This window comes from Manis javanica, chromosome 3, assembly GCF_040802235.1.
Source record: "Manis javanica isolate MJ-LG chromosome 3, MJ_LKY, whole genome shotgun sequence".
Lineage (NCBI taxonomy): Eukaryota > Metazoa > Chordata > Mammalia > Pholidota > Manidae > Manis > Manis javanica.
Genome location: NC_133158.1, coordinates 20,689,414 through 20,716,042, shown reverse-complemented (window position 1 = coordinate 20,716,042; position 26,629 = coordinate 20,689,414). Strand labels below are relative to the sequence as shown.

Sequence of the window (26,629 nt, the reverse complement as noted above, 5' to 3'; positions counted from 1 at the left end):
TTTTTGCATGTAAGTTCATCAGGGATATTGGTCTGTAATTTTCTTTTTTTATTGTGTCTTTGCCTGGTTTTGGTATTAGAGTAATGTTGGCCTCATAGAATGAGTTTGGGTGTATTCCCTCATCTTCTACTTTTTGGAATACTTTGAGGAGTATGGGTATTAGATCTTCACTAAATGTTTGACAAAGTTCAGTAATGAAGCCACCTGGTCCAGGAGTTTTGCTCTTAAGTAGTTTTTTGATTACCTATTCAATTTTGTTGCTGGTAATTGGTCTGTTCAGATTTTATGTTTCTTTATGGGTCAGGCTTGGAAGATTTTAATTTTCCAGAAAGTTGTCCATTTCTTCTAGGTTATCCAATTTGTTAACATATATCATTTCATACTATGCTCTCATAATTCTTTGTGTTTCTGTGGTGTCCATAGTGACTTTTCCTTTCTCATTTCTGATTCTGTTTATGTGTGTAGACTCTTCTTTTCTTGATAAGTCTGGCTAGGGTTTCATCTATTTTGTTTATTTTCTTAAAGAACCATCTCCTGTTTTCACTGATTCTTTCTATTGGTTTATTCTTCTTGATTTTATCTACTTCTCCTCTGATCTTTATTATGTCCCTCCTTCTACTCACTTTGGGCCTCATTTATTCTTCTTTTTCTAATTTTGTTAATTTTGTGTTTAGACTGTTCATACTGGATTGTTCTTCTTTCCTGAGGTAGACATGTGTTGCAATATACTTCCCTCTTAGCATGGCCCTCGCTGTGTCCCACAGATTTTGCAGTGTTGATTATTGTTTTCATTTGTCTCCACATATTGTTTGATATCTGTTTTTATTTGGTCATCTATCCATTGATTATTTAGGAGCATGTTGTTAAGCCTCCATGTATTTGTGGGATTTTTTTTGTTTAATTTATTTCTTCTTTCATACCTTTGTGGTCTGAGAAGCTGGTTGGTACAATTTCAGTCCTTTTGAATTTAGTGAAGTTCTTTTTGTTGCCTAGTGTATGAATGATTCTTGAAAATGCTTCATGTGCACTTTAGAAGAATGGGTATCCTACTGCTTTTCAGTGGAGTGTTCTGTAGATGTCTGTTAGATCCATCTGTTCTAATCTGTTGTACAGTGTCTCTGTCTCTTTACTTAGTTTCTGTCTTGTTTATATGTTCTTTGGAATGACTGGTGTGTTGAAATTTTCTAAAATGAATGCATTCCATTCTATTTCCTCCTTTAACTCTGTTAGTATTTGTTTCACATATATTGGTGCTCCTGTGTTGGTTGAATAAATATTTATATCCTCTCTTTGGACTGACCCCTTTATCTTTATGTAATGTCCTTCTTGGTCTATTGTTACTTTCTTTGTTTTGAAGTCTATTTTATCTGATGCAAGTACTACAACACCTGCTTTTTTCTCCCTATTAGTTGCATGAAATATCTTTTCTGTCTCTTCACTTTTAGTTTGTGTATGCCTTTGGGTTTGAAGTGAGTCTCTTTTATGCAGCATATAGAAGGGTGTTGACTGTTTTATCCATTTTGTGACTCTATGTCTTTTTATTGGTGCATTCAGTCCATTTACATTTAGGGTGATTATTGACAGGTATGTACTGCTTGCCATTGCAAGCTTTAGATTCGTGGTTATCAAAGGTTCAAAGGTAACTTTCTTACTATCCAACAGTCTAATTTAACTCAGTATGCTATTACAAACACATTGTAAAGGTTCTCCCTTTGTTTTTTTTCCCTCTTTTCTTCCTCCTTCATTCTTTATATGTTAGGTATCATATTCTGTACTCTTTGTCTCTTGACTGACTTTAAGGGTAGTTGATTTGATTTTGCCTCTGCTTCAGAATTAATTGTTCTATTTTTTTTTACTGTGGTTTTATTTCCTCTGCTGAAAGCTATTTAGTCTTAGGAACACTTCCATCTGTAGCAGTCTCTTCAAAAAACACTGTAGAGATGACTTGTGAGAGGTAAATTCCTTCAGCTTTTGTTTATTTGGAAATTATTTAATAATTCCTTCAAATTTAAATGACAGCCTTTCCAGGTAGAGTATTCTTGGTTCAAGGGCCTTCTGTTTCATTGCATTAAATATATCATGCCACTAATTTCTTGCCTGTAAGGTTTCTTTTGAGAACTCTGATGATAGTCTGATGGGTTTTCCTTTGTATTTGGTCTTTTTTCTCTCTTTGGCTGCTTTTAATATTGTGTCCTTATCATTGATCATTGCCATTTTAATTATTATATGTCTTGGTGTTGTCTTCCTTGGGCACCTTGTGATGGGAGATCTGTGCACCTCCTTGGCCTGAGAGACTATCTCATTCCCCAGATTGGGGAAGTTTTCTGCAATTATCTCCTCCAAGACACTTTCCATCCCTTTTTCTCTCTTGTTCTGGTACCTCTATAGTGCAAAATTTCCATTTGGATTGGTCACACAGTTCTCTCAATATTCTTTCATTCCTACAGATCCTTTTTCTCTCTCTGCCTTAGCTTCTTTTTATTCCTGTTGTCTAATTTCTATTCCATTTTCTGTCTCTTCTACTACATCTGATCTGCTTTAAAATCCCTCTTTTGTATGTTTCATCTCAGATACTGCATTCCTTATTTATTGAATCTTGGTTGTGAATTCTACACTGAATTCTTGAATATTTTTCTGTACGTCCATGAGCATGTTTATGCTTTGTATTTTGAAATCTCATTCAGGAAGATTGAAGAGTTCAGTTACACTTGGCTTTTTCTGGTGTTTGTGGGATTTTGGTTTGAACCAGGTTCCTTTGACATTTCATATTTATATGTGGTACCCTCTAGTCCCCAAAAGCTCTTCTCTCAGGAGCTGCTCAGCCTTTGGAGTCGGTGATCACAGGGGAGCAGCGCTGGTGCCTGGAAGGAAAAAACTGTTTCCTGCTTCCTGGTTGGCATGCCTGTCTCCACTGCCACAATATGTGGACTGAGCATAGAGGTGTAAGCCTTTGTGCTTTGAGTTTGTAGCTGTCATAGGCGCGGCCTCCCTCTGGATGGCCTGATGCCAGGCTTAGGGCTGCCGGTTTGTGAGCCAGTGCCAGCAAGCCGGGAGGTAGGCACAGCTTGCTGTATATAACAGTGGGCTGCTTTGGAGCTATATAGCCACTCAGGCTGATGGAGCACCTGAAGCTCCTGAAAGTTCCCAAACTGTTGGGAAGAGGGCACCTGGACAATTTTGTCCACCTCTCCTTTCTCCTGAGCTGCAATCTCTGGGCAATCCTTGCCTTTTAGCAGCCCTCTCACTGTTAGAAATCCTTTCAGACTGCCCACCTTTCTTTTGTCCTAGAGCATCCAGATATGTATCCCTGTTTTCTAGAAGTGTCTGGAATCTCAGTCTCTCCATGTATTCCTCCTTTCTTAGCTTTACAACTCCATTAATCTCCAGAGCACCATGCAATGTATGTTTGTGCTCCCAGAGTATATCTACGGGGCTCAGTGTTCAGCAGTTCTAGTCTTCCACCCACTCCCCACTCCATTTCTCTTCCCGCTGGTGAGCTGGGGTGTGGGAGTGTCTTGTTGAATCACAATTTTGATATATTACTTAGTTTCACGAGGTCTGTTCTTTTCTCCAGGTGTATGCAGTCTGGTGCAGCCTTCTTTCCCATTGCTCTTTTTGGATTAGTTGTATTAACTATATTTTCATATTGTATGTTGTTTTTGGAGTAGACTTCTGTCTCAGCTCTCACCTCAATCTTTTAATTGATCACAGTTACTTCTAAATCTACAATGGTGCAGTGATTTTCACAATGGTCTGCAATTTCAGTTTCTTACAAAACTTTTCAAAATAAGACTTTTTCTAATGATATTTTCCACACTATTGGTCTACAAAGGATGTTTATTTTTCAGGCTAAAGAAAATGTGTTAATTACTAGGAAGCAGATTCTAATTGAAAGAGTAATGGATGTTATCAGACTTCTGTCATGACCCCAACTTGGATGGTGCTCTTTTTTGAGAACACAATTTAACAGCAACCTTTAACTTCATGTTCCCATCTGTTAAATGGAGAGTATTAGGAACACCTTCTGTTTGAAGATAAATAGTAAAGTTAAAAGGAAATGTAGTGGGATCTTTAAAGGAGGAAAGAAGAGTTTTCTGTTAATTTGGAGAATCTTTTCTTTGTATAAAATCTACAAATTTTGATAAGACACATTCAGAAATTTATTTTCAACTGTTTAAGACCCACTTATAAGTCTCTATCCACTGCAGTCTAATCTTCTTATTTATATAATATAACCAAGCATAAGCAATGATTAATCTTGATTTTTTTGAGATTTCTCCAGTGTAACTAACTCACTTAATTCACCAAGCATTTATTTTACACCACTCTATGCTGGGCTCAGAGGAGTCAAAAATAAATACAACACCATTGTTATCTTCATGCTGTTCATAGTCTAAATATGGAGAGGCATATAATAATGATGCTTATGAGCCATATAATAAGCAGTAAGCTGAGGCCTGTAAGTTTTCACTTGGGGTTACAGGTGCAACCATAAGTTAGACAAATCACTCACATTTCACTGAAAGCTAAAATTCTATAATATGTTTCCTATCTTAGTATCTTTCATCATTGAAACTCACTAGACCAAAAATAAAGTATTTAATAACAAAGTGTGAGGCACACATTAAAACAGTTGAGCTAAATCAGTTTTAAAATTTTGGACAAAAGCAGTGGGTAAAATGAAGTAATGTTTTTTTGAACACCTGCGTGTTAAATGCTTTTCTGCTCCTTTTCACATTTTACTCTTGACAAAAACCCTGTGAGGTAGGAAGTGTTTTTGCATTTTCAGGGATGAGGAAACCAAGGCTCAGAGCAGTAAAATAACATCCCAAGGTTGACTGGCTAGTAGCCAGCATGGGAGTAGCCTGGTTTCATTTATGGTTTTGGTTTGGTTTTTTAATCAAGCAGTCATATAACTCTTACTGAATGCCAGGCACTGTCATAAATGCTTTATAAATATGTATATTTATAAATACACTGGGAGTCTGATTCATGTCTGTCTTGCCATAATCTCAGGGTCTTCCCAATCCACATGGGTGGGTATGTGTGCCTGTTTGCCTGTGTGTGTGTGTGTGTGTGTGTGTGTGTAGTATGTGTGTGTGTGTAAAGACATGGCAAGCCATAGTGAATGCTTAGTATACTGATTATTACAGATTAGCTGAATTAAGCCAATCTTGATTTTATTCTCCAGAACATGTGCATTACACTCAGCTGCTGATACAGTTAAATGCATGCTTACATTTCCTGACCTCTTATACCATTCCACCCTCTGGAGCCACGAGATGAGGTTGATGTTCCTACCCTGAAATACCGAGGATCCCAGTAGAAGAAACAGGAAAAGGTATAAAAAGTTTTCAAAGAAAGAGGGTAAACACTGTAGAGAGGTGTGTGTCAGCACATATTTAATCTAGACTTCTCAGCTCAGTTAATTAGAATTTTTGTTCTCATTATATATCAAATTAGTATTTATATTTTATCTTACTACTCTATTAACATATTTTTTCTTTTTCAGTGCACACAAAATATTTTCCATATATTTATTTATTTGAAATAATGAGAGTCCTATATCTGTAGTCTCTTCTTTTCTATGAGTTCAAAGCATTTCCGATGCACATCAAATTACTTATCACAACAGAGTTACAATGAGTGATTAAAATCACAACTTCATTTAAAATTAGAAGTCACTGGTAAAGAATAGAAATAAACCAGAGGTTTTCTTGTTTGTGATGGTTATTTTAACGTTTATCAAAAATGCTTAAAAACTAGATTTATTCTAGCTTTGTGGAATTCTACAATCTTTTCAAATCAAATGGCTAAAAAGAAAGATTAACTTTCCTTTCAACATTTGAAAATGTTTATCTCTAAACATAAATACACACTTTACTGATTGTTCACTGTTCTCTGCTTCTTATCAGGGAAGGTTTAGAATTACAATGAACATCATCATCTTCATATTGAGTTTTTATCATTGGTCAGACAAATTGAGATTGGGTGTTATATGTTCCAATAAAATTTACATTCTGAATGTCACTCAGATGATAAATCCTTTTCCATTTTGCTCTAAACCAGAATAAAAAAAATATTTCATTTCTGTTCTCTGAGTCTTATAATACATTAATTCAAATTTGCATTATTTTTCTATTGCTATATGCTTAACATCAAGAAAATTTTTACATTTTTATTGAGACTCTCTCTACAGCCTTATGATCAGACTCAGGCTTTCTTTTTTTTTTCTTCTGTTTTATAGCTATTAGCTTACCACTCTTTGAGTTTTTGATTTAATAAATGAGAAAAACAGTTTGGCCTTAAATTTAAATCTCAAAAATCCCTTACCTTGTGTAGATTCAGTTGTATATTAATTTGAGACAAACATCTCCACAGACTGGTCTAATGAAGTAAGTATATTATTCTCCTTTTTGGCTTTTCCCATGAGAAGTAAGTAATTTTCTGAGTTCTCTCTGTGACAGGTCTTACTCTGCTATACAGTATCTCTTCTACCTAATATCTAATATTTTAGCTTTTTTTATTGAGGTTTGTATAGAATGCACTTTTATGATATTCTGAGTGCTTTGAATCACAATTGTTGATCTACTTTTATTACTATTAAACCCTCAGAGGTATATCAGCTACAGTTACACCTGTCTTTCTCCAATCATTGATGGCTTATAAAGGTCAGGCTCATTTGGTACTTGTCTTTCTCCACCTGGCTTATTTCCCTGAACATAATACCCTCTAGCTCCATCCATGTTGTTGCAAATGGTAGGATTTGTTTTCTTCTTATGGCTGAATAGTATTCCATTGTGTATATGTACCACATCTTCTTTATCCATTCATCTACTGATAGACACTTAGGTTGCACCCATTTCTTGGCTATTGTAAATAGTGCTGTGATAAAGATATGGGTGCATATGTCTTTTTGAAACTGGGCTCCTGCATTCTTAGGGTAAATTCCAAAGGGTGGAATTCCTGGGTCAAATGGTATTTCTATTTTGAGTTTTTTGAGGAACCTCCATACTGCTTTCCACAACGGTTGAACTAATTTAATGGACTAACAGTTACCATAGAGAAAGGGACTGGGGACAGTCAGTGTGAAGGGAGAGATAAGGAGAATAAGGTGCATTACAATTAGCACACATACATTGGGGGGCACACGGGGAGGGCAGTATAGCACAGAAAAGACAAGTAGTGACTCTATAGTACCTTACTACGCTGATGGACAGTGACTGTAATGGGGTATGTGGTGGGGACTTGATAATGGGGGAGGATCTAGTAACCACAGTGTTGCTCATGTGACTGTATATTAATGATACCAAAAAAAAGGAGTAACTAATTGTAACCCTAAAAAAAAGTCACATTCAATATTAATAATTCTGCAAATGGAACAGGAGGAACTCTGCACTGTCTGGCAGATTTGGGATCACAGGACTGTTTTTGGCCCTTGCTCACTGTCTGACCTCATCTGTACTCTGTCTACTCTTCCCCACTCTGTGCTTCTACTCACACTGGCACTCTTCGCTGTTCCTTCTACATGGCAGCCGCAGTCCTGCCTCAGGGCCTTTGCCCTGGATGTTCCCCTGGCCTGGAGCTTTTTCAGGTCTGCTCTTCCATGTGATCACGTCTCAGCCTAAGTGTTACCTCTTTAAGAATGCTCCTCTTGCAAATCATTCATAAGGGGACAGCCACACATTTTGAACACTTTGAAAAATGTGTCAAGGGAAGGAACGGTGAATTTAAAGAAAATGAAGAGTCTTAGGCTTGTGTGATAAGACATCCATTATACAGTTTTGTGTAAACAACAGTAGTCAGATGTGCACAGCTGGTAGGAGCAGAAGTGGTGTGTGCTATGGAAAGTAGTCTGGCACTGATCAATTCTCACAGACTCAGACACTATCTACCCCTCGTCATATTTTTAAAGTTTTTCACATGACTTAGTAAGGATTCTTGATTGAGGATGTTCCTTTCAGTCTCATTTAGACTGTTGGGATGTTGGAAGCAAACCTGGAGCCCATTACTGGGATAGAGGAGAAGTAAAAATGGGGTTGATGGACATCAGGGAGTATTAACCAAGGTTAGACATATAAGGTATTGTATGGCTAAATATTAAAATACTGCCTGGAGAAAACAAATGTGTTAAGGGCACTAGATATATAATGCAATACCATTTATGAAAAACATAACATGTAACCCAAATCTCTGGGAATGTTCTGGATTTTGATCTGGCTGGTAGTTGTGCAGGTTTATGCATTTGTAAAAGCTCACAATCCTGTACACTAAAAAAAGTGCACTCAGTATGAATGCTAAACGTCAACTCAAAAATTAGAAAAATTAGCCCCATGCGACTACCCTGCTCAAGGTAGTTCCCCAAAGTCAATTTTTATTACCTCAACCTTCCAACAGTTTGTTCATAGCTCCTGCCATCATTAGATATCTTTCTGCTATACATTTAGGTGCTGTTCCTTAGTGCGCTGTCTCCCAGGGCTAGACCGTAAGCTCCCTGAGGACAGAGCATTCCTCTGGGCTCTTTCTCACTACATGCTCACACGTGTACTGACTCCTCAGTCTGTCTTACTCAGCAATGTGGGGTCCTCTCTACCTAATATCGAACCTTGTGCCTTTTTGTTTTTGAGGTTTTTATAGAATGTACCTTCATGATCTATAGGTTTAGTGATTGCTGAATAAAAGAAGAGGAGGAGGAGGAGGAGGGAGGCAGGAAGTATAAGCAGCACATCTACTGTAAGCAGCACCCTCCCCAGGACCTGATCACCTCTCCGTTTCCCCATCAGCAGCCCTGCTTGGCCTAAGCATGGCTCCTCTCAGTTGGAGTCATGTAATTAATCCCCCTGAATTAAATACTCAATGTTCCTAGGCCCTGGCATGGACTCTCTTGTCCTCCTCTCCTCTTTCTCCTTCCTTTATCTCCCTGTCCCTGCATCCCTCTTCCTCTCTTTTTCTGTTTCTTTCTTATCCCTTCTTTGTCATTCCAGGGCCTGTCCTTACTTCTTATATAAATAAAGTCACATAACAATTCTCATTGAAATTAAAAGGTAATGTCTTAAGAATCTAAGAATATATCTGTAAGTACCAAATATAAGAATAATAATAATAGCATTTATTGAGCATTTCATGTGTCACAAATGTTCAATCTTATTTAAGTTATTTAATCTTCACAACCACCCCCAGAGAGGTCAGGGATGTTATGTTCTCCATTTCACAGATGAGAGCACTGAAGCTCAGTTAGTAAAGGAACTTGTTTAAGGTCACATAGTTGATGGGCAGGCATCACATCATAGTTCATGCTCTTGATCACTACTTAATACTGCCTCTCAACCCAGTGAACCCGTTTTTACTATTTATAGAATGTCCACATTCTTATCAATTTTATGTCTTTGTGATAATATAGTAATTTATATTAATCTGAAACAGTATCACCTTAAGGAGGAAGCCTACACTTAGGCAAAGCCTAGATTCTTCAGGGGAAGTCTGTTTCCATTAAGCAGGGCTGCTAAACTTGAGTGTAAATCTCAAGATCATCATAATGTTTTATCAGGCTGCCAAACTCAAAGTTATTAAAGCACCTTTATTCACATTACAGACTGTTACATGTTTAAGACACATCTCCAGTAATTCATGACCAGGATTGGGTCCTCATTAAACTCTGATAAATAGAGTTGTGCAGAAAAACTAATAAATGTGAAAGAAAATACTTTCAGAGTGCACAAGGCCTTTACAGTTGTACCTTTCCACCTAAATTATTCTTTGTGCCATCATTCTGATTGCCCTGTTGCATTTACCCATTTGTCTGAACACTGCTAAGGCTGACCTTTACTGTTACTCCACTACCGCCTTTCTAATAGTGTAGTTTGTGTTGGGAAATGTCTGCTAAGGGTAAAGTATTTGAAGAACATGTGGTTGGATGGATGCTGTGGACTAGGAAAGGTGTTGGGCTTGATCCGCTTTGCCTGTGGCAGTGATAATGACAGTGTGCAGTCCTCTGAGGAAGGACTCCTTCCCCGCTGTGACTTCTGTCATTTTTGGAGACTGTGGTGCAGGACTTCCAAACGGGTTGAAAGTATTTCTTGATTTTTTTTCCCCCAGTGCAGCTCAAAGCTCTCTGGGACCTCACAGAAGAAACATTGACAGAGAGAATCAGAACCAATTATTCTGTCATGTAATAGCCTTTTCTTCAAAAAGAGCAGACTCTCAGCAGAGAAATGAAATTTAAAAACATCACACTGTTAGGGCTGTTTACCATTTTCCTTCTCCTGAGTCAAACCCTTTGACCAAAGCTGGCGTTCTGGGCCTTAGTCCCACCCAGGTCAAATACTGTGGGACTTGGGAATCCAGCTCTGGTAGCACTCACAGGCAGCTGCTGGAGTAATGCTCCTTAATGAGATCGCTTGGCTGACAAATGACATTTTTGTTAATAGTTCATAGAGTACTTTTTGAAGATCATTGTGTAGAAATCCCTGCACCATTTAACTACCATGAAAGATGAGGGGGCCATGTGAATAGCGGCTCAATTTAGAGGAAGTGCTCTGAAGAAAGGCGGAGGTGTAGCGTTGACTCCTACACGTTATCATCATGCTTGTTCCCGAAAAATCTTAATTACGTCTTTCAGGAGCTCATTATTTATTTCAGAGAGAATAATAAGGCTTCCTTCCAAGTCGTTAGGCCTGGGTTCTAAATTTTAGGCCTTCAATTTCTCTCTTTTATCTTGGCATATGGAACAGAGCTTGGATTAAAGAGGGAGAGGAGCTAATGATGGCAAGGCTGAGTGAGTGAATGCAGAACTGCTTAGATGTATTAAATCTGTTAAAGCTGAGACTTGGGAATCATCTGGGAGCAAACACTGTGTCTCTCCCTCCCTGTATCTGAGAGCTCCTTGAGCCTCTGGGCCTCAATACTCTCATTAGGAAAATGGGGAAAATGACCTATCTGGTGGGATGGTGTGAAGATTCAGGGAGCTGTCAGCGTGCTGTAACAAAATGCCCAGCGCCAAGCAGTTCCCGTTAAGTAGCAGCTATTGCTACTTATCCCGGTTGCTTTTGTTGTTACTAGTATGAAATACTTTTTCTCAATGTATGTAGCACAGCATAAAGCATCAAAATAAGGCCATGGCCCCATTTGTGAGTCATTTGTATTTGTCATGTTTGTTTGCATAAAATGATTTTTAAGTGCACTTTACAAATAGGGTCTGACATAGTCTCCCCATGGAAAAGTGATGATCCCTGTTTTCTCTCTTGTAACTAGAAAACCTCTTCCTGAGCAATGTGTTAAAACAACTAACAAAATGACTCCAACTTGTTAATTCAGTGATGATACTGAGGTGATTTAACTTAGCCTTTCTGCAAATATAAAAGCCAGTGTAATCCCATAAAGTTTCTCTATCAGTGTCTAAAATACAGTGTTTCAGAGATAAGGGTCAGTAGTTTTGATGATTAAAATCATATCGTAAGTGCCTTAAGTTCTTCTGTCAGTAACTGGTATACAAAGTTAGTTGAAGCTGCATGTTGATGATGTGAATCCAAACTGAAAAATTAATCAGTTGTGTAGGACAAAGGCCAGAAGTACACACACTGAATCCCTCATATGGAAAATGGCAGCAATTAGCTTCAATAATCAAATTAAAATTTGATAACTAACATAAAAAATGAAAAAAAAAAAGAATGCCTGGTGGACTAGTTGTCTTTTCCTAAATAAGTGTAAATAAAGGGTGAATCCTTACAAATTTGATTTCCCCGGTTTTATCCAGCACTACCTGCCACGTGGACTACAAGTGTGTTTTTTTCCAGAGGTTGTAAAGGCCAATTTTCTCTTGCTGTGTGCCTGTAGGCACTTTGATGGGATGTCCTGTGCAGAGAAATGGATAGACTGTAATGTGTATCCAAAGATTATGTTAGCCACCCCGTACAATATAATTTATCAGGAAATGGTTATTAAAATAAATACAATCATTAGGATTTATTTTACAGCCTTTTTGGTAGGAAAGTTTTTAATAAAAATAAATATATTACTGGATTATGAAGGCTGTTTTGTATATATCTTTGTTTCTTTTCTTTTTTAAAACAGTTGCAAAATCCTCCAAATATTCATATGCTGTAGTTTTTCTTGCACTGAGTTTTTGAATTACATTTAAAATACTTGATATTCTAAAATCAGTGATTTGATAGCTTCTCAATACAAGTGTATCTGATCATCACAATTATGTAATTAATACTTCCACTTTGCTTTGTATACCCAGCAAACTTCTTAACATATTAGGTTATCAATAAATATTTATGATGTAAGCTTTTATTTAAATTCATGTCCCTTTTTAATTTGTCAATATGAACTTTTTTGTTTTTCCTGTTAGTGCTCACCTTTCAAGAAACACTAGGTTAATTTTAAGTCATTAAGAGGGTTTTTATCAGAAACCAACTTGGCACTGTGATGGGCTAATGTCTGGCTACTCAGAGCCTGTCTCTGGTCATCCTTCCTAACTCATCCATCCTCCAGGAGAACTACTGTGGGCCGATCATCCACCTTTAACCATTCTCTCTTTCATCCCAGGATGAGAATTCATCAACTAAAGAAAAGGAGAGAACATTTTTAATTACATAGATCTCATTTTATATGTATGATCTTACATATAAATTAATTTTCTTTTCCTAGCTGTGTCATTCTGTCATCATTAAGGTTCAAGAGTTAAGTGGAACAGGGACCTTTTCTCATATTCATTTAATAGCTGTATATCACCCAAAACAATGGCATGGAGATGAACATTTAATTAATAGCTCTTCTGATTTTAAAGGAAAAGCAAGCTCTTAGTATCCTCATAGGGATCTGATGAGGTATTTCCATTCCTTAAGATTAGAGACAGTCGACTGACATTTAGAAATGATTATTCCCATTTGGAAATAATTCCAAAAGCAAGTTAGAAATAAAACTGCGGAACATCAATAGGCTTCTGTGCTACACAGAGCAGCATAGCCACTCCCGAGCCCACCAGGCACCACCTGTCCTGGGAACTGCTGCTTTTGTGGCAGACTTACTTTTACCCTCATCTGATTAACTTAGCAGACAGGCTGCTGCATTTCATCATGCCTGCATTTTGAGCCTTTCTCAGAAACCGTTTTCGGTCCTCTTCACTTTCTATTCATACCAGATTGGATGATTTTTTTCATAACACTTACATTGGCTTACATTTTCTCCTAAGAATACAATTTTAATCCCAATTATGCTGTATAGTTATCTTAACCTGCTCTGACCAGTTCTTTCATTCATTCTGGTAAAGTTTATCCTCGCCATGTTCCCCTTCTGTTTATATACCTGTTACATATCTCCTGAAAATACAACAACACACTGTTAAAAGCAAGTCCCATCAAAACCTAGGTGATTATAGGAGTCAGGTATCTCTGTACACACATCATTTTAGAGCTTTTCACTCTCAGCAAAGCATAGAAAACTTGCCTGATACCTGTTTGCCTTCCTTTACCACCAGCATCTTAAGCTCTTACAGTAGCTGTGCTTCTGCTCCCTAGATCTTTCAGGGAACCTTAGATCTTTAATACCTGAATCGAGGTGGGCTAGTTCACTGCAGTGTCTGTGTCATTCAGCCCTGCTTCTCTGCTTTCTCCACAAAACCTGCATTTTGCATATTTAACTTTTTTATAGGATCCCTGCAGAGGACAAGCAGACAGTACCAAAACAACAACAAAAATCATCACAACAATCACAAATATTTATTGAGCACTCACTATTTTCATACATGCCTGTAAGTACTTTGTACTTTTATTTTTAATCTGCACAACAAACCTCTGGGACAGGCACGATTATTACCTTTATTTTACAAGGAAACTGAGGCATAGGGAGGAAAAATGTTTTTCCTTAGGTCACATAGCTGTAGGTACCAGAACCTGGGATGGATCCTAGTCATATATATATTTTTTTGTATTTTTATTGTTTGTGTGTATGTGTATGTGTTTACATTTGCCAGTAAGTCTTGTTTGTAATCACTACTGTGGACTTTCTTTTGTAGAAGTGAAAGTTACAAAAGAAATACAGTATTTTAAGGGACAGAAGGTAATCATAAACAAGAGTAATCCCCAATCCCTTTTGAATTTTGTCAATTCATTTTAAATGTCAAATTTTACTATTGCTCACATGATAGGGAAGCTACACTGAGAAGAAAGCTCTGAGTAGTGGGTTGGGCTATGTTACACCCTGTGGGACAGTGTTGTGCCTGGATTGAAATCCTTCTAACTTTATTTATTTCTTGGGCCGTCCTTTTAATTGCCTTATCAGTGTAAAACAGGAGAGTAATACTACTTGCCTCATAGACTTCTGTTAAAGTTAATATGTTAAGGTGTAAGATCAGTATGTGGGTCGAAATAAGTATTCAACTTAACTGTTTTTGTTGCTTTTTGCATTTTTGAGAGAGAAAAATATGCAGTACCTGGAAGTCACAATGAATTTGGTAACACTTTTTAATTGAATATATATTTTTGTTAATCGTGATATAGCTCACATATTTTAAATAACAGACCTGTATGTGTATTATGTAACATACAATTTGTTCAACCTGTCCATTGGGCACAGCATGCACGTGGATTCTCTAATCTATGGCAATCCCACAATCCCCGAAAAACCTATACCACAGTTTGGTGACCAAGGCAATCTCAAGCAACTCTCATGTTTTAGGGAAGGAAAGAAATTGAAACTAAAGCATTTGAGTTTACCAAAGGCACATACCTGGAAGGGTACAAAGTCACCTCTAAACCTCAAATCTCATGATTACAATGCAGAAATCCTTCCTTCCAAAGATGCCCCCAAAAGCGTATTTCAGGTTGTTTTCACAATGAGCGAAACAGCTTGGTCAAACACTATTGTGTCCTGAAATAATACTTTATGCTTTCTGAATTTCTTTATCTTTACTGTTTCTCCTTGTTAAGCAGTAGAGAAACTTTCCTTAATATATTTGTATATCAGAGGCTAAAAGGAAATTTGGAGAGACAACAGAATAGGGTCCAGGTTCTACCTACCTGCCACCAGGACAAGTCATCTGGCACCCTGGGGGTTGCTGATTAAATGCTTACTGCTGAGACTGCTGTCTTCCATTCTCTCTGGTGACCAAATGGTGTATCAAGCCATGAAGTTGCTTGATCTAAATCATGGCATGCTAAATACGCTGATTTAACACATTCAGATTGGAAGCTAGAAAATCCCTTTATTGCATGCCAGCTGAAGGTCAACAAATTGAATTATATAATAAAGGGATGAAAGAAATAAACATACTCATAAATTTCCCAGAAGATAAATTGTTGAAATAAAATGTGGTATAAAACAAATATGAGCAATTTCAGTACTTCCTAGAGCCTTATATTACATAATGGTCTGAAGAAAGGTAGAGCAAGTGTCTAGAATTAAGACAAGAGTCCCTCAGGGTAACTAAAATAGATGTATGGCTTTCAATTAAAACAGAATATTAACTGCTGAAAGTAAATTGACAAAAAAGAGAGATCTTTATGCCAGCACCTCAGGTAATATTTTAAGGGAAAAGAATCAAAATTAGCAGGGTACATCAGCAGAGCAACTTTTTTAATATGAATTTATTTGGAAACTAAAAATGCAATATTGTTAGGGAGAATAAATAGAAGATATAATATTGAATTAGAAACTGAAGGAATAAAGTACGGTATTCCTCCAGTGGAAAGAGGATCAATGAACATTAATGTCAAATAGATTAAAATTCCTTGGTAAGTTTATTCTTGAGTTTTATCAAGACAGAATCTAATGCTCTTATTATACTGCAGATCTACATATTTGCTTCTTGGAAAGAAAAGCCTTCCAGCATGTTGGCTGAAGAATCTTCACATGATTGCTGCTTTTTTTTTTCTTTCACAAAGAAACCTGTCTTCTCTATTGCAAGCATTTTATACAGAAATGTTTAAAAGAGGGAGCAGGTGGTTGCTTTGCATTTCTTATGTTGTTTCCCGTAAATACATGTGGAACCAAAAAAAAAGGAGCTCTTACAACCTCTATTTTGTTTCTTGTTTGAAAAATGTAAGAGGAAAGAAATTAATTGACATAGTAAACATAAACTCTACCACATTTTAAGGACTGCTATCAGTAAAACTTTATGAGTGGAGTTGAAAGGCCAATGCCTTTTTTACCAGCTAAGGATTCTGGCATGAGCTTTGAAGCCTTTCTATGTAAGGCAAAAAGGACTTCAGTTATTGATTTTTAAGTTTAATTAGGATGCACTTATTTTTCTTTTATTTAACTCTATCTGCCTCCGTGAACTCCTGTTTGACAACTTGGGAAATCATAATAAAGCCAGTATTCATTCACTATTTTTATATTGAGCAAGATTCAGATTAGTATAGTGATATCCTTGAGAGTGCATAGAAGGGCCAGAGGTAGAAATATGAGAGCTGCATAGCACTGGTATACAATATTAAAGAGTTCATGGTTAAAACACTGTCTTGGACATATTCTGTATCAGAATGTAGTTCATTCATTCTTACATATCCACCTTTATTGACCAATACAATATACATCTGTTAGTTAAATACAGTATGTTTGTAAATAGCTGTGATGTTGAAAAAAAATGGGGGTAAGGAAAACCCACTTAAGCAGCAAGGGTAAAACTGCAAACTGCTAGAAATTAATATTTGATCACAAGTTGTTTGTAAGATTTAGAGACTATCAGATGATACAAACAGCCATCATTTTGAGATCAAAATGCTAACGTATTAGTAGAATAGGAGCAATATACTATTTTCTTGCTAACTTTTACCTCATACTGTTCCCTATCCCTGGGTAGCAGAAATTGTGTAAGAGTCACTGAACTGGGGACATTCAGTTACTTTTGAAGTCTGAATCTTTCATTGTCCAGAAATCATTCTTTGCACTAACTGGGGTATACAGTAAAGACAGAACAATTAATAGGGAGGGATCTATTCTAAAGTAGGAGCAATAGGGAAGATTTGATAAATAAGCCAATTGGTCAGCATAACAAAAGTTTACAAAGATTAGTAAGTTAGACAATTTCTAAAAAAAGTCGAACACTACACAAATGAGAATTTTCACTGAAACCTGGCATTTGGAGCAGTAACCATGTATTTATGTATAATATTTCTCCAATGTCAGGATCTTTTTAGCTTAATTATTAAAATCACAGAAAAGCCTATAACCATTGTGTTTTCGGTCTTTGAAAGACATGTCTACAGAGTGATAGACTTCCCTGGATATATCTGCATAGCCCAGTAGACAAGGACTAGAAGGATAGTAGAAGCAGAGAGAAAATATGTATCTAAACATATATTTATTACTTAGCATAGCAAGCAGGGAAGTGTGAGGTAGTGCAAATACTATTTTTCTGACTTTGATCTATCATTTTCCTCAAAGCCTGCATACTAGTATCTACATTTGACTTGAACCTGAGGCTGCTATGAAATCTCCAGAGTATATCCTTTCGTGCCTAAAGAAATTGGTATTTTTAGAGCCCTACAGATATGAAAGACAGGAATCATTTTTTGATGATTGACTTTCCTTGGGTATTTTTAATTAATATGTTTATTTCAGATATTCAGGCTTAACTGTATATCCTGGTTTAGTCATTCTTTAAAAATAAGGTGTTTTTGCACTATTTTCGTAGTATATAATTTAAAATGAAACCACCACTGTTTTCAATCTGTCATTCAGAAGGGTTAGATCAGAAAGGGTACACATCCATTTTAAAATCAGTTCTTAAATGGTGTTTATTTTGATGAACAGTTGGATTTTGCTACCAGTGGTAAACAGCAATACTTTTCCTGTTTGTGTGAGAGAGATGGGAGTGTGTGTGTGAGACACAAAGAGAGGAGAGAGAAACATTAATTTCCCCAGCCTCCTGAGAACTCATTTGTTGTCCCCAGTAAGAAGACCTTTGTGATTTGGCAGGATAACTTCATCTTCTGCTAATAACCTCATTTCTATTTACTAGTGAAAATGGACATTTTATTCGGCTTGTAAAAGTCACCCACATGGCAAGAAAAGAAATATCAAGTCCCCATGATATTCCTTAAGGAAGAAACTTTGATTTCCATAAAAGAAAATGAGACCTTATGAGGACTGGACAGAGATATGGTGATGTCGTTCCTTTATTCACTGGCCCTTAGTTATTTGTTTGCACATTTTCCCCATCTAGAGAGTTATTTTCTATCATTTGCAACCTGATGAAGCCCCTCTCTGGAATTAGCTTCTGAGAGTTGATGTGGGAATCACAACCCAAAAGTACCACCTTAGGATTTATTAAAGGGTGGACTTCCTGTAGTTGGCTTGCAAGAAAGAAAATTTCCATTTTGCAAGGACAGTGTATTTTTGCATATCATTTTAATAACAAGGCAGGTCAATCAAATTATAATTGGCTCCAATTAGCACTCCCAAGAGCTGTAAGATTCTTTATCATCTCCTAGACTGCACTTAAAAAGGAAATGTTATTTACTGTCACTGAAGTCATAAAAAATGTCTATTATTCAGTATAAGTGATGAGGAAAGTGCAAACCTGGCAGGTGGGATTTGGCGTATATTTAAGATCTGCACACCAAAGTGCACATTGTATCAAGCATGGCGGTGTGCAAAATATGCTATTACAAAATTTTTTATTTTAGCTGCACAAGCAGATCCTGGTAATGAAACTTCTAGTAGACGGCAGCATTTAGGTTTAGAGCTAATCTTAAAATTGCTTTCAATGTTTTGGGGTCTCTGAATTCCTTTATAAAGGTGCGCTTTTATAATGAAAATGACAAAGCAGAGAAAAATGCATTATATTCCCGAAGTCTCTTCTGTCTTAAGGACTGACTACCACTTGGGGCTTCTCTTTTTGAGACTCATCACTATACCAGCAAGTCTGCCCACGAGCCAGGGGGTTTGCAGGTTAAGTTTATGGCATGAGGACATTGTCATGTCTTCATAAATCATCAATAACTCTGTCCAGTCCTCATTAGGTCCTGTTTGTTCTTATGAAAATTCAAATGACTTTCTTTAAATAATGCCATGTTTTTTTAGCACCTTTAGCAAAGGAAATAGGTCTATAAATGCCTTACTGGTGTTTTGCTAATCCTTCACCTCAGTTACCCCAAATCATTGCGGAAAGTTGAGTTTTTGAGTATCATTAAATTCAGCTCCCCTTTGCACATCTCGAGAATCCCCTTGGAGCAAGGACAGAGGGGTGGGTTTCAGTCCCACCAAAATAACTTGAACTAAGAATAGGGGAGAAGTTCACTGGGGAAAATAAAAGATCTTCAGCAGAAGAAGGAAGAATGCATGTATACACAAGCAAAAATGCCAAATAGTCTCTAGAGGGCTGTCCACGTTCCTGCATCAACAAATATAGAGGAAAGAGCTTCATTTGCCACCACATCTTGTTTAGTAGCCATGGTACCAGGAAAGAGATGAGGGCACTTGTTGGGAAAGGAACTGCCCTGGCAGAAGCATTAAAACTGAAGTCAAGGAATGGCAGAACCTCGTAGAGTCAGAATATGATGGAAGATGTGAATACTCACAGAAAATACTCCCATACCTAAATGAAAATGGTAGAACCAAAAATGGTGGCCACAGAGCATCAGGAAAGTGCGTCATCTCTTGGAAGCTTCCTTATGCAATGGGAATGGCGTGTATGTCCTCCCAAAAGATAGCAACTAAAGCCAGAGAGAGAAACAAAGAAATGTGGAGTTCAGAAGGAGTGGGGGCCTAGCATAAGCTTTGCGAAGCTCCATGAGGGGGTGTGGATGAGATGACAGCTCTGTAAGAAGAAAGGAGTGAAATTCAAGTTAAGACAGGTGAGAGATCACCAGACTCATGACTTGGTCTGTAGAACAGGAGTCAGCAAGCTTGTTCTTCAAAGGTCATATATATATTTTAGTCTTTATGGGCCACATAGTCTCTGCCTCAGCATTCAGTTCTGCTCCTGTAGCATGAAAGCGGGATAGACGATAACAACTGAATAGGTTTTATCTTCCAAAATACTTGATTCACAAAGCAGGCATCAGGCTGAGCTTGACCCATTGTTCTACTTTGCTGATCCCTGGCCTACAGTCAGCACTCTGGTTTGAATGGAGGAAGGAACGTTATTTTTAGCTTTTCTCCCCTTCCTGATCGTTCATTTTTCTCCGTATCTCAGGACCCTTGCTAGTAGGACTTGTTAGTACTCTATAAATCAGAATGGATTAGGCAGACATTTATAGACTAAACAAGGAAACCTACTATGTGTAGTAATGCTGCCCTCAAAGCAACGATTTGCATAACAGCATTTGAACCTTAACCCACTGAAATGTTAGAAATGTCGATAGATGCCGTCTGCTTTGAGGTAGACTTTTCAGTTCCAACCGTTAATCTTTTGGTCTTCAAACCTGAAATTATTTTCCATTTTCCACATTGCTTTAGATTCTTTACTATGTGCTATGTCCTAAACCCACCTACTGTAAGCTCCATACAAAATTACCTCCTCAATTGTATAAATCAATGATAAAAAATCTCGAATAGCATCATGCAAGTGCTCACACCCTTTTAAATATGCAGGATTTTAAAGTAGGTCAAGCTTCCCAGTTGGCACTGCAGAAAATGGCCAAAGTTACTTTTACAATTTTGCCCAGCTGCAGTTTTGTTTAACAATTTGTTCTAAAAAATGCCTATATGATAGATTAAATTTAACTCATAATAGAGTTTTATAATGGAACTAGAAATAAACTCTTAAATGTCAGTAGTATGAGTATTAATGTATCTCCAGCTAAACTCTAGAGTGACATATTTTGTGTTAAATTGACTGGCCTTGTATTTAAGTGACCCAAGAAGTCATGTAGTTGTAGGAGTGATGTCATTCATCACATATTACTTTTTTAGAAAGCAGAGTTTCAGTACTTTGTTAACTTAATTTATGGCTTTGATTGGCAAAACAGCTTCACTTTTGATCACACAGTATTTCACATTCCTAATATTCACGTAGCATTTCATAGAAAGCCCAGTGGCCGAGTAGTATTGGCATTATATGTTTGTGATTTACACCAGAGATTGTGAAAGGTTTTGTAAAGTTTACCTTGTCTGAAGGTATAAAATGATCATTTTTATTAGAGCTTTATATTTATCATCATTCATAAAATGATGTTGGAAAATCTCCAGAGAATGATCTTATATATAATATATATATATATGTGTGTGTGTGTGTGTGTTACTTTGTAGTATACAATTAACAGTTACTACAAATGCAGATTTTTGTAAGTAAAGTCTGATCATATTACAGTAGGTATGTCTTACTTTATTGAGAATGCCGTAAAACACATAATCCTCTAATGTTTTCAATCAGAGTGATGCCATTTATGTCTTAATACCATCATGCAGACTATAAATGAAGTAGTACAGATCTTTTCTCAGAATATGAAAGTTATGTTTCATTCCATCTCAACGAAAAAGTCTCTAAAGAAGAGTAGGTAGGTGCTACAGATTTCTGTGTACCTCTCACAACAGTATATATACCACATTTAACAGAGATTTGATTTCTTTCCGGAAGTCATGAAATGTCTGAATCTTTGTACAAAACCATGACTAAGTCATTTGCCCTGGAGTGGCTGTGGTTTGCTATGTCTTTTGGAATTAGTCCCCCCAATTAGATTGACCTTATAATCATAGTGTATAAAATATGATTCTTCCCTGGGCTTTCTCTACTTTTTTGTCTTGCATCATTTGTTTTTCATTGGCAGTTTTATCTTCAGCACCAAACACTGTGCCCGGACATGATAAACACCTGATTGTTAGCTATTCTCATCATTTGTATTCCTGTTGCTGCTGTGGCAAATTACCATGAACTTATGGCATAAAACAACACAAATGTATTCTCTTATTGTTTGGTAGGTCAGAAGTCCAACACAGGTGTCACTGGTCTAAAGTCAAGGTGCCAGATGTTGACAGGGCCACTGAATGCTCAGGGAGATTCCATTCCCTTCCTTCTGCAGCTTCTAGAGGCTGCCCACATTCCATGTCCCCAGCCAGCAATCACGTCACTCAGAGCTCTGCTTTCAGAGTCAAATCTTCTCAACCTCCTGTCTCCCCTTGTTCCTTTCAAGGACCCGTGTCGTTACATGTTACCCTCACAGGCCCATTTTAAGATCCTTAATCACATTTGCAAAGCCCCGTTGCTTGTATTTTATTTCCCTATTGTCTGCTCTAACACATTACCATAAATGCATTCATTTACAGCTCTGGAGGTCTCAAGTCCAAGATCAGTGTCACTTGGCTAGCAAATCAAAGTGTTGGCAGGCATTCCTTTTGGAGATACAGGGGAAAATCTGTTTCCTTGTCGTTTCTAGCTTCTAGAAGCCATCTGCATTCCTTGACTCTTGGCCCCTCCTTCCTCCATGTTCAAACCAAGAACATAGCACGTTTGATTGTCTTTCTTTGGCCAGAACACTTGCTTCAGTCCTTACATTTCCTTTTCTCTAACTCTGACCCTCCTGCTTCCCTTGTATAAGGGCTCTTGTGAATGCACTGGATCCTCCGTAGAATCCAGGATTATTTTCCCATCTCAACATCCTTAATTTAATTATATCTACAAAGTCCCTCTTGCCATATCAGGTAACATATTCATAGATTTCAGGGATTAGTTTTTCTTGCCATTTTTAAGCCCAAATTCTCTTCAGCTTTTATTTAAAGGTCCCACTCACCCATTAGGCATTTACTTCTAGGTTACCAACCCAAGTCTCAAAATCTATTTTCAGCACCACCTCTTCCTTCCCTATGGTGGTTTCTCTTCCTACTTCTCCTGTTTCCTCTGCTTATCCCAGCTTAGAACCTTAGAGATAGATAGTTTGTGTTGTTAGTCAAAGATTTTATTCTTTCTCTTGATTTTCTGAGGATGTATTTGGGAGAAGTAGTAGAGGAAGCCCAGTGTATTATTCTAGTTGCCAATAGTTAGGCCATATTATTGCACTGTTATTTTAATATTATACCATGCTGTCCAGATGTGAAGAAAAGGAGAGTGTTTATGAAAACTCTTTAAAATGTCTTTCTGTGGTGTATAATATACAGGATGTGTCTTGTCTGCGCAGTTTTGTGAACTCACGTATGCAGTGTGCTTTGGGTGACTTTTCAAGACTGTATACCCTTTGCAATTAAAGAGATATCAGCATGCCCATCTGAATTTGAACTTTTAATGTGCCTTACTGCATTAATTCTTTAAAGCAGAGCACTGCCATCCTGATTCCTACAAAACAGCAGCTTCTCTACTTATTTTTCGAGTTATGTATGATAGTTGAGGGCTTCTGCTTAGCAACTGAACCAGGAGAGCATTCCGTAAATGGGGAAATGTTTCCTTCTTTGTGTGGCAGGAGTCTCAGGATAGGTTTGCACTGTGTTACTCTTGGGCACTGATTTATGTGGGCTAGTTTGGAAGGTAGGTACCAAGAATCAGTTGGATCAGTTTGTATATATGAAGGAGTGAGGTGAGGGGATTAACTTGATGGAAGTCCGGGAGAGGGACAGTTATCCACAAGGAAGTCAATGAAAAAGGACATTTCCCCAGGTCTAGGGAAGGGGCAGTTCTTAATACAGAGAACAGTTGTTGTTCGGCTGCAGCAACTTGTCAGGCCAAGTCCTCTGAGAAGCAGACCCCCCAAGGTGGGACTAAAGGATAAGACTATTCAAGGAAAAAAAAAAATACTGGAGGAAGTACCTGTGTAGAATAAAGAGGAAGGGAGCAAAATGGATAGAGGGAGCCTCACACTGAGATTCAGGCCTGAAATCTGTGAACAAAGAGAAAGAACACCTGGGTAGGAAGAATGACTGATGCAGCACAGTTCTGAGGACATGGTTTCCCGTGTGATGGGGAGACTCCAAGTCAAAAGGGCCCGTGAGAGGAGCCCTGTACCAGGAAGGAGCAGGCCAGCATCAACACCCTCGTGGAGTTCAGCCCTTCCCCAGGAGCTGGACACAGCACTCCTGGGCTAGCAGCTGGAAGGCACTGTTACCTGTGTTTTATTCAGTAGATTCTCTCAAGGTGAGACCTAAGTGGGACGCCTCCATGTCTACCCTTTGAATCACACATAGTTTACTTCCTTATGCTCATTTCAGAAGTAATCTTCAAAGTGACTTTAATTTTGGCCTCCTTCCCTGCTTCTCCTAACAGTCTGGCCTTACTGGTTCAAATAGACAAAGCCACCATAATATTTTATAGCCATAATATTTAAGTAGTAATGTTAATTTGTGATTAAAAGAAATACTACAAATGAATCATATAAAATGTTTTATTTTGAATTGAACACTTTTAATCAAAATTATGTATGTAATATTCTAAGTTGCTGCTTATAGCTATTGTTCATACATTCTCCTTACTGTATAATATATTTTATGTGAATTTGTTAGATGTTAGAGTTTCTGACTCTGCATCTGAGGTCCTTTCATCAGACATTCTTATTTGAATGTAACCTGGTTTAATAAGATTGACTTCTTATTTTTAATACCTAGCTAAGGTTTGTATATAGTTATGGAGCAGTGCAAGTTTTACTCTTACTAAATAAAAGGGAGAAGGACAATCCTATTAACTTCATGAGTAGAAAACTTTGGGAAATGTAAAAAAGGATTGCTTTGCCTTCTTTAAAGCAAGGTGAGATTGTGAGGAGTGGGCGCTGTGGGGGTAGAACTGGATGCTTAGACCGGGAGGATTGGTGCCTCAAAAGCTGCCAGGTTTTTTAACAGTTACAGAGCAAATTCAACCTATCTCACCAGCATTCTTTAACCCCCTGCTTTTCTGTTTTGTTTTGTTTTGTCTCATTTTTAGTAGCAAGAGAAGAGCACCACTCCCCATGCTCTCTCCTCTGCTTGCCTTTCACATGCTCCTCACGCCGCCTGGAGTGTTTTTATCCCTGCCTCTAGAAAGTTCTGTCCTGTAAAACCTTCCCTCTGACATGAAAGAATGTCCCGTCTCTGTGCTCTGAAAGCCATAGTTAACTTTCACCCAGCACTTACACATTGTCTCACTGGTATTTGTATTCTGAATTACTGCCACCCTCTGACAAATGGAAAAGACCGTTCACCATTGGAATCATGCCTTAAATATATTTTTGAACTTGTTATTCATTAGATTTATTTTGATTACATGTTGCCCAAAAATTCTTTTGGAAAAGCGTTAACGGTAATGAACCAATGCAATAATGTTAATGAAATTATAAAAGAAAATAGAGCCATGGGAAGAAGGAATCAAATAAGCCAACTGCAGTAACTGTTTAAGTAACAAATTGCCCCTGGAAAATATGGGCATCTGGAACCAAGCAGCATAATATCATTTAGTCCTCATTATCACAGAGTAGTAGAACAATTGTTCCTTTGGAGACTAGTTGATTTTTATCTTAACCCTAAAGTTCAAGAAAGCTCTCATACTGGACTTTTCATATCAGATAGTAGTATAAATTTATTTTAATTAACTTAATGTTTCTTGAAGACTAAATGTTTTTGGATGTTTTATTTTGCTAATTTGTGGGGGGTAAATTAGCAGACAAGGATAAAAATTGGCATTGCATATTTACCAAGTGGTGGGGGTGCAGATAAGTAAAGAGATCATTTCATACAAAGTGCTAAGTGCTTTGATTTATATAAACTTAACGTTGCTCTATATAGGAGCACTTACTCAGAGGATAAGGATGAAGGAAGACTACTCTGAGGAGGTGATTTCTGATGTCGGAACCAAGCTTTGAAAACCATTTAGAAGTTACTGTGGCAGAATGGGGCTTGGTGCTGAAAGGGGAAGAAGCCAAGGAGTGGACAGAGAAAAAGGACATTGCAGGCTCCAAGAGCAGAATGTGCAAAAGCCCAGATGCAACAGAGTACCAGGCATCTCAGATGCTAAGGTTTTAAGCAGGAGCCTAAACACGCAAGGTCTCATATTCAAGTTAGGCAATTTTGCATTATTCCCAAGAGTACTGAGGAATTACTGAAAGTGTTATGTCAGGAATCTGACATGATGACTGTGGTCATTTTGAAAGATAATAGAATGTGTAGTATGGACATACAAATTAAAAGGGAGCAAGACTGAAGCCATAGAGATTTTTAGGATGTGTCTAGAGTAGTGACAATGATGGCAGTAATAGCATTGCTCCCACAAAAATGCTGATCAGCTGTGTCCTCCATGAATAATACCAGATGACCACAGATTTCATTTCGCATAGCTGTGTCTTCCATGACCTGCCATAAAAAACACTCTGCATTACTTTGTAGTAAAGGTGATTTTTATGTATTTTAAATTATACTGTGGGAAACTTTTCTTAGTGATGGAATTTCTTTTCTCTGAAAATTGTATTAGAACTATCATATGCTTGGATCTTCAATGAATACCCATCATTTGTTGAAGAAGATAGTCGGAGGTTTGTTTCTCAGGAGACAGGCCACCTCTACATAGCCAAGGTGGAGACATCCGACGTGGGAAATTACACATGTGTGGTGACAAGTACGGTGACAAATGCCAGAGTGCTGGGCTCCCCAACTCCTTTGGTTCTACGTTCTGATGGTATGAAATGTTTCAAGGTGCACGTCCAAAGGACAGTAGCCAAAGGAGAGTGAAAAGTATATTGTGAAGAATTATCCTGTAATTTTGGTCAGAACAAAAACTATAAGTACAAGGATGAAA

At 37.5% G+C, this 26,629-nt stretch overlaps 1 protein-coding gene across 4 annotated transcripts in view; it reads left to right on the top strand.

Moving 5' to 3' along the window:
* The window catches only part of CNTN3 (contactin 3), a 367,094-nt gene that overhangs the window by 244,963 nt on the left and 95,502 nt on the right, over positions 1 to 26,629 (top strand). For 3 of the 4 annotated variants that reach the window (XM_073230922.1, XM_037019362.2, XM_073230920.1), the window contains one exon: positions 26,306 to 26,509. In XM_073230922.1, the coding sequence (XP_073087023.1) occupies positions 26,306 to 26,509 (204 nt within the window). The remainder of the gene's footprint in view (positions 1 to 26,305; positions 26,510 to 26,629) is intronic. The other variant, XM_073230921.1, reaches the window with a different exon arrangement.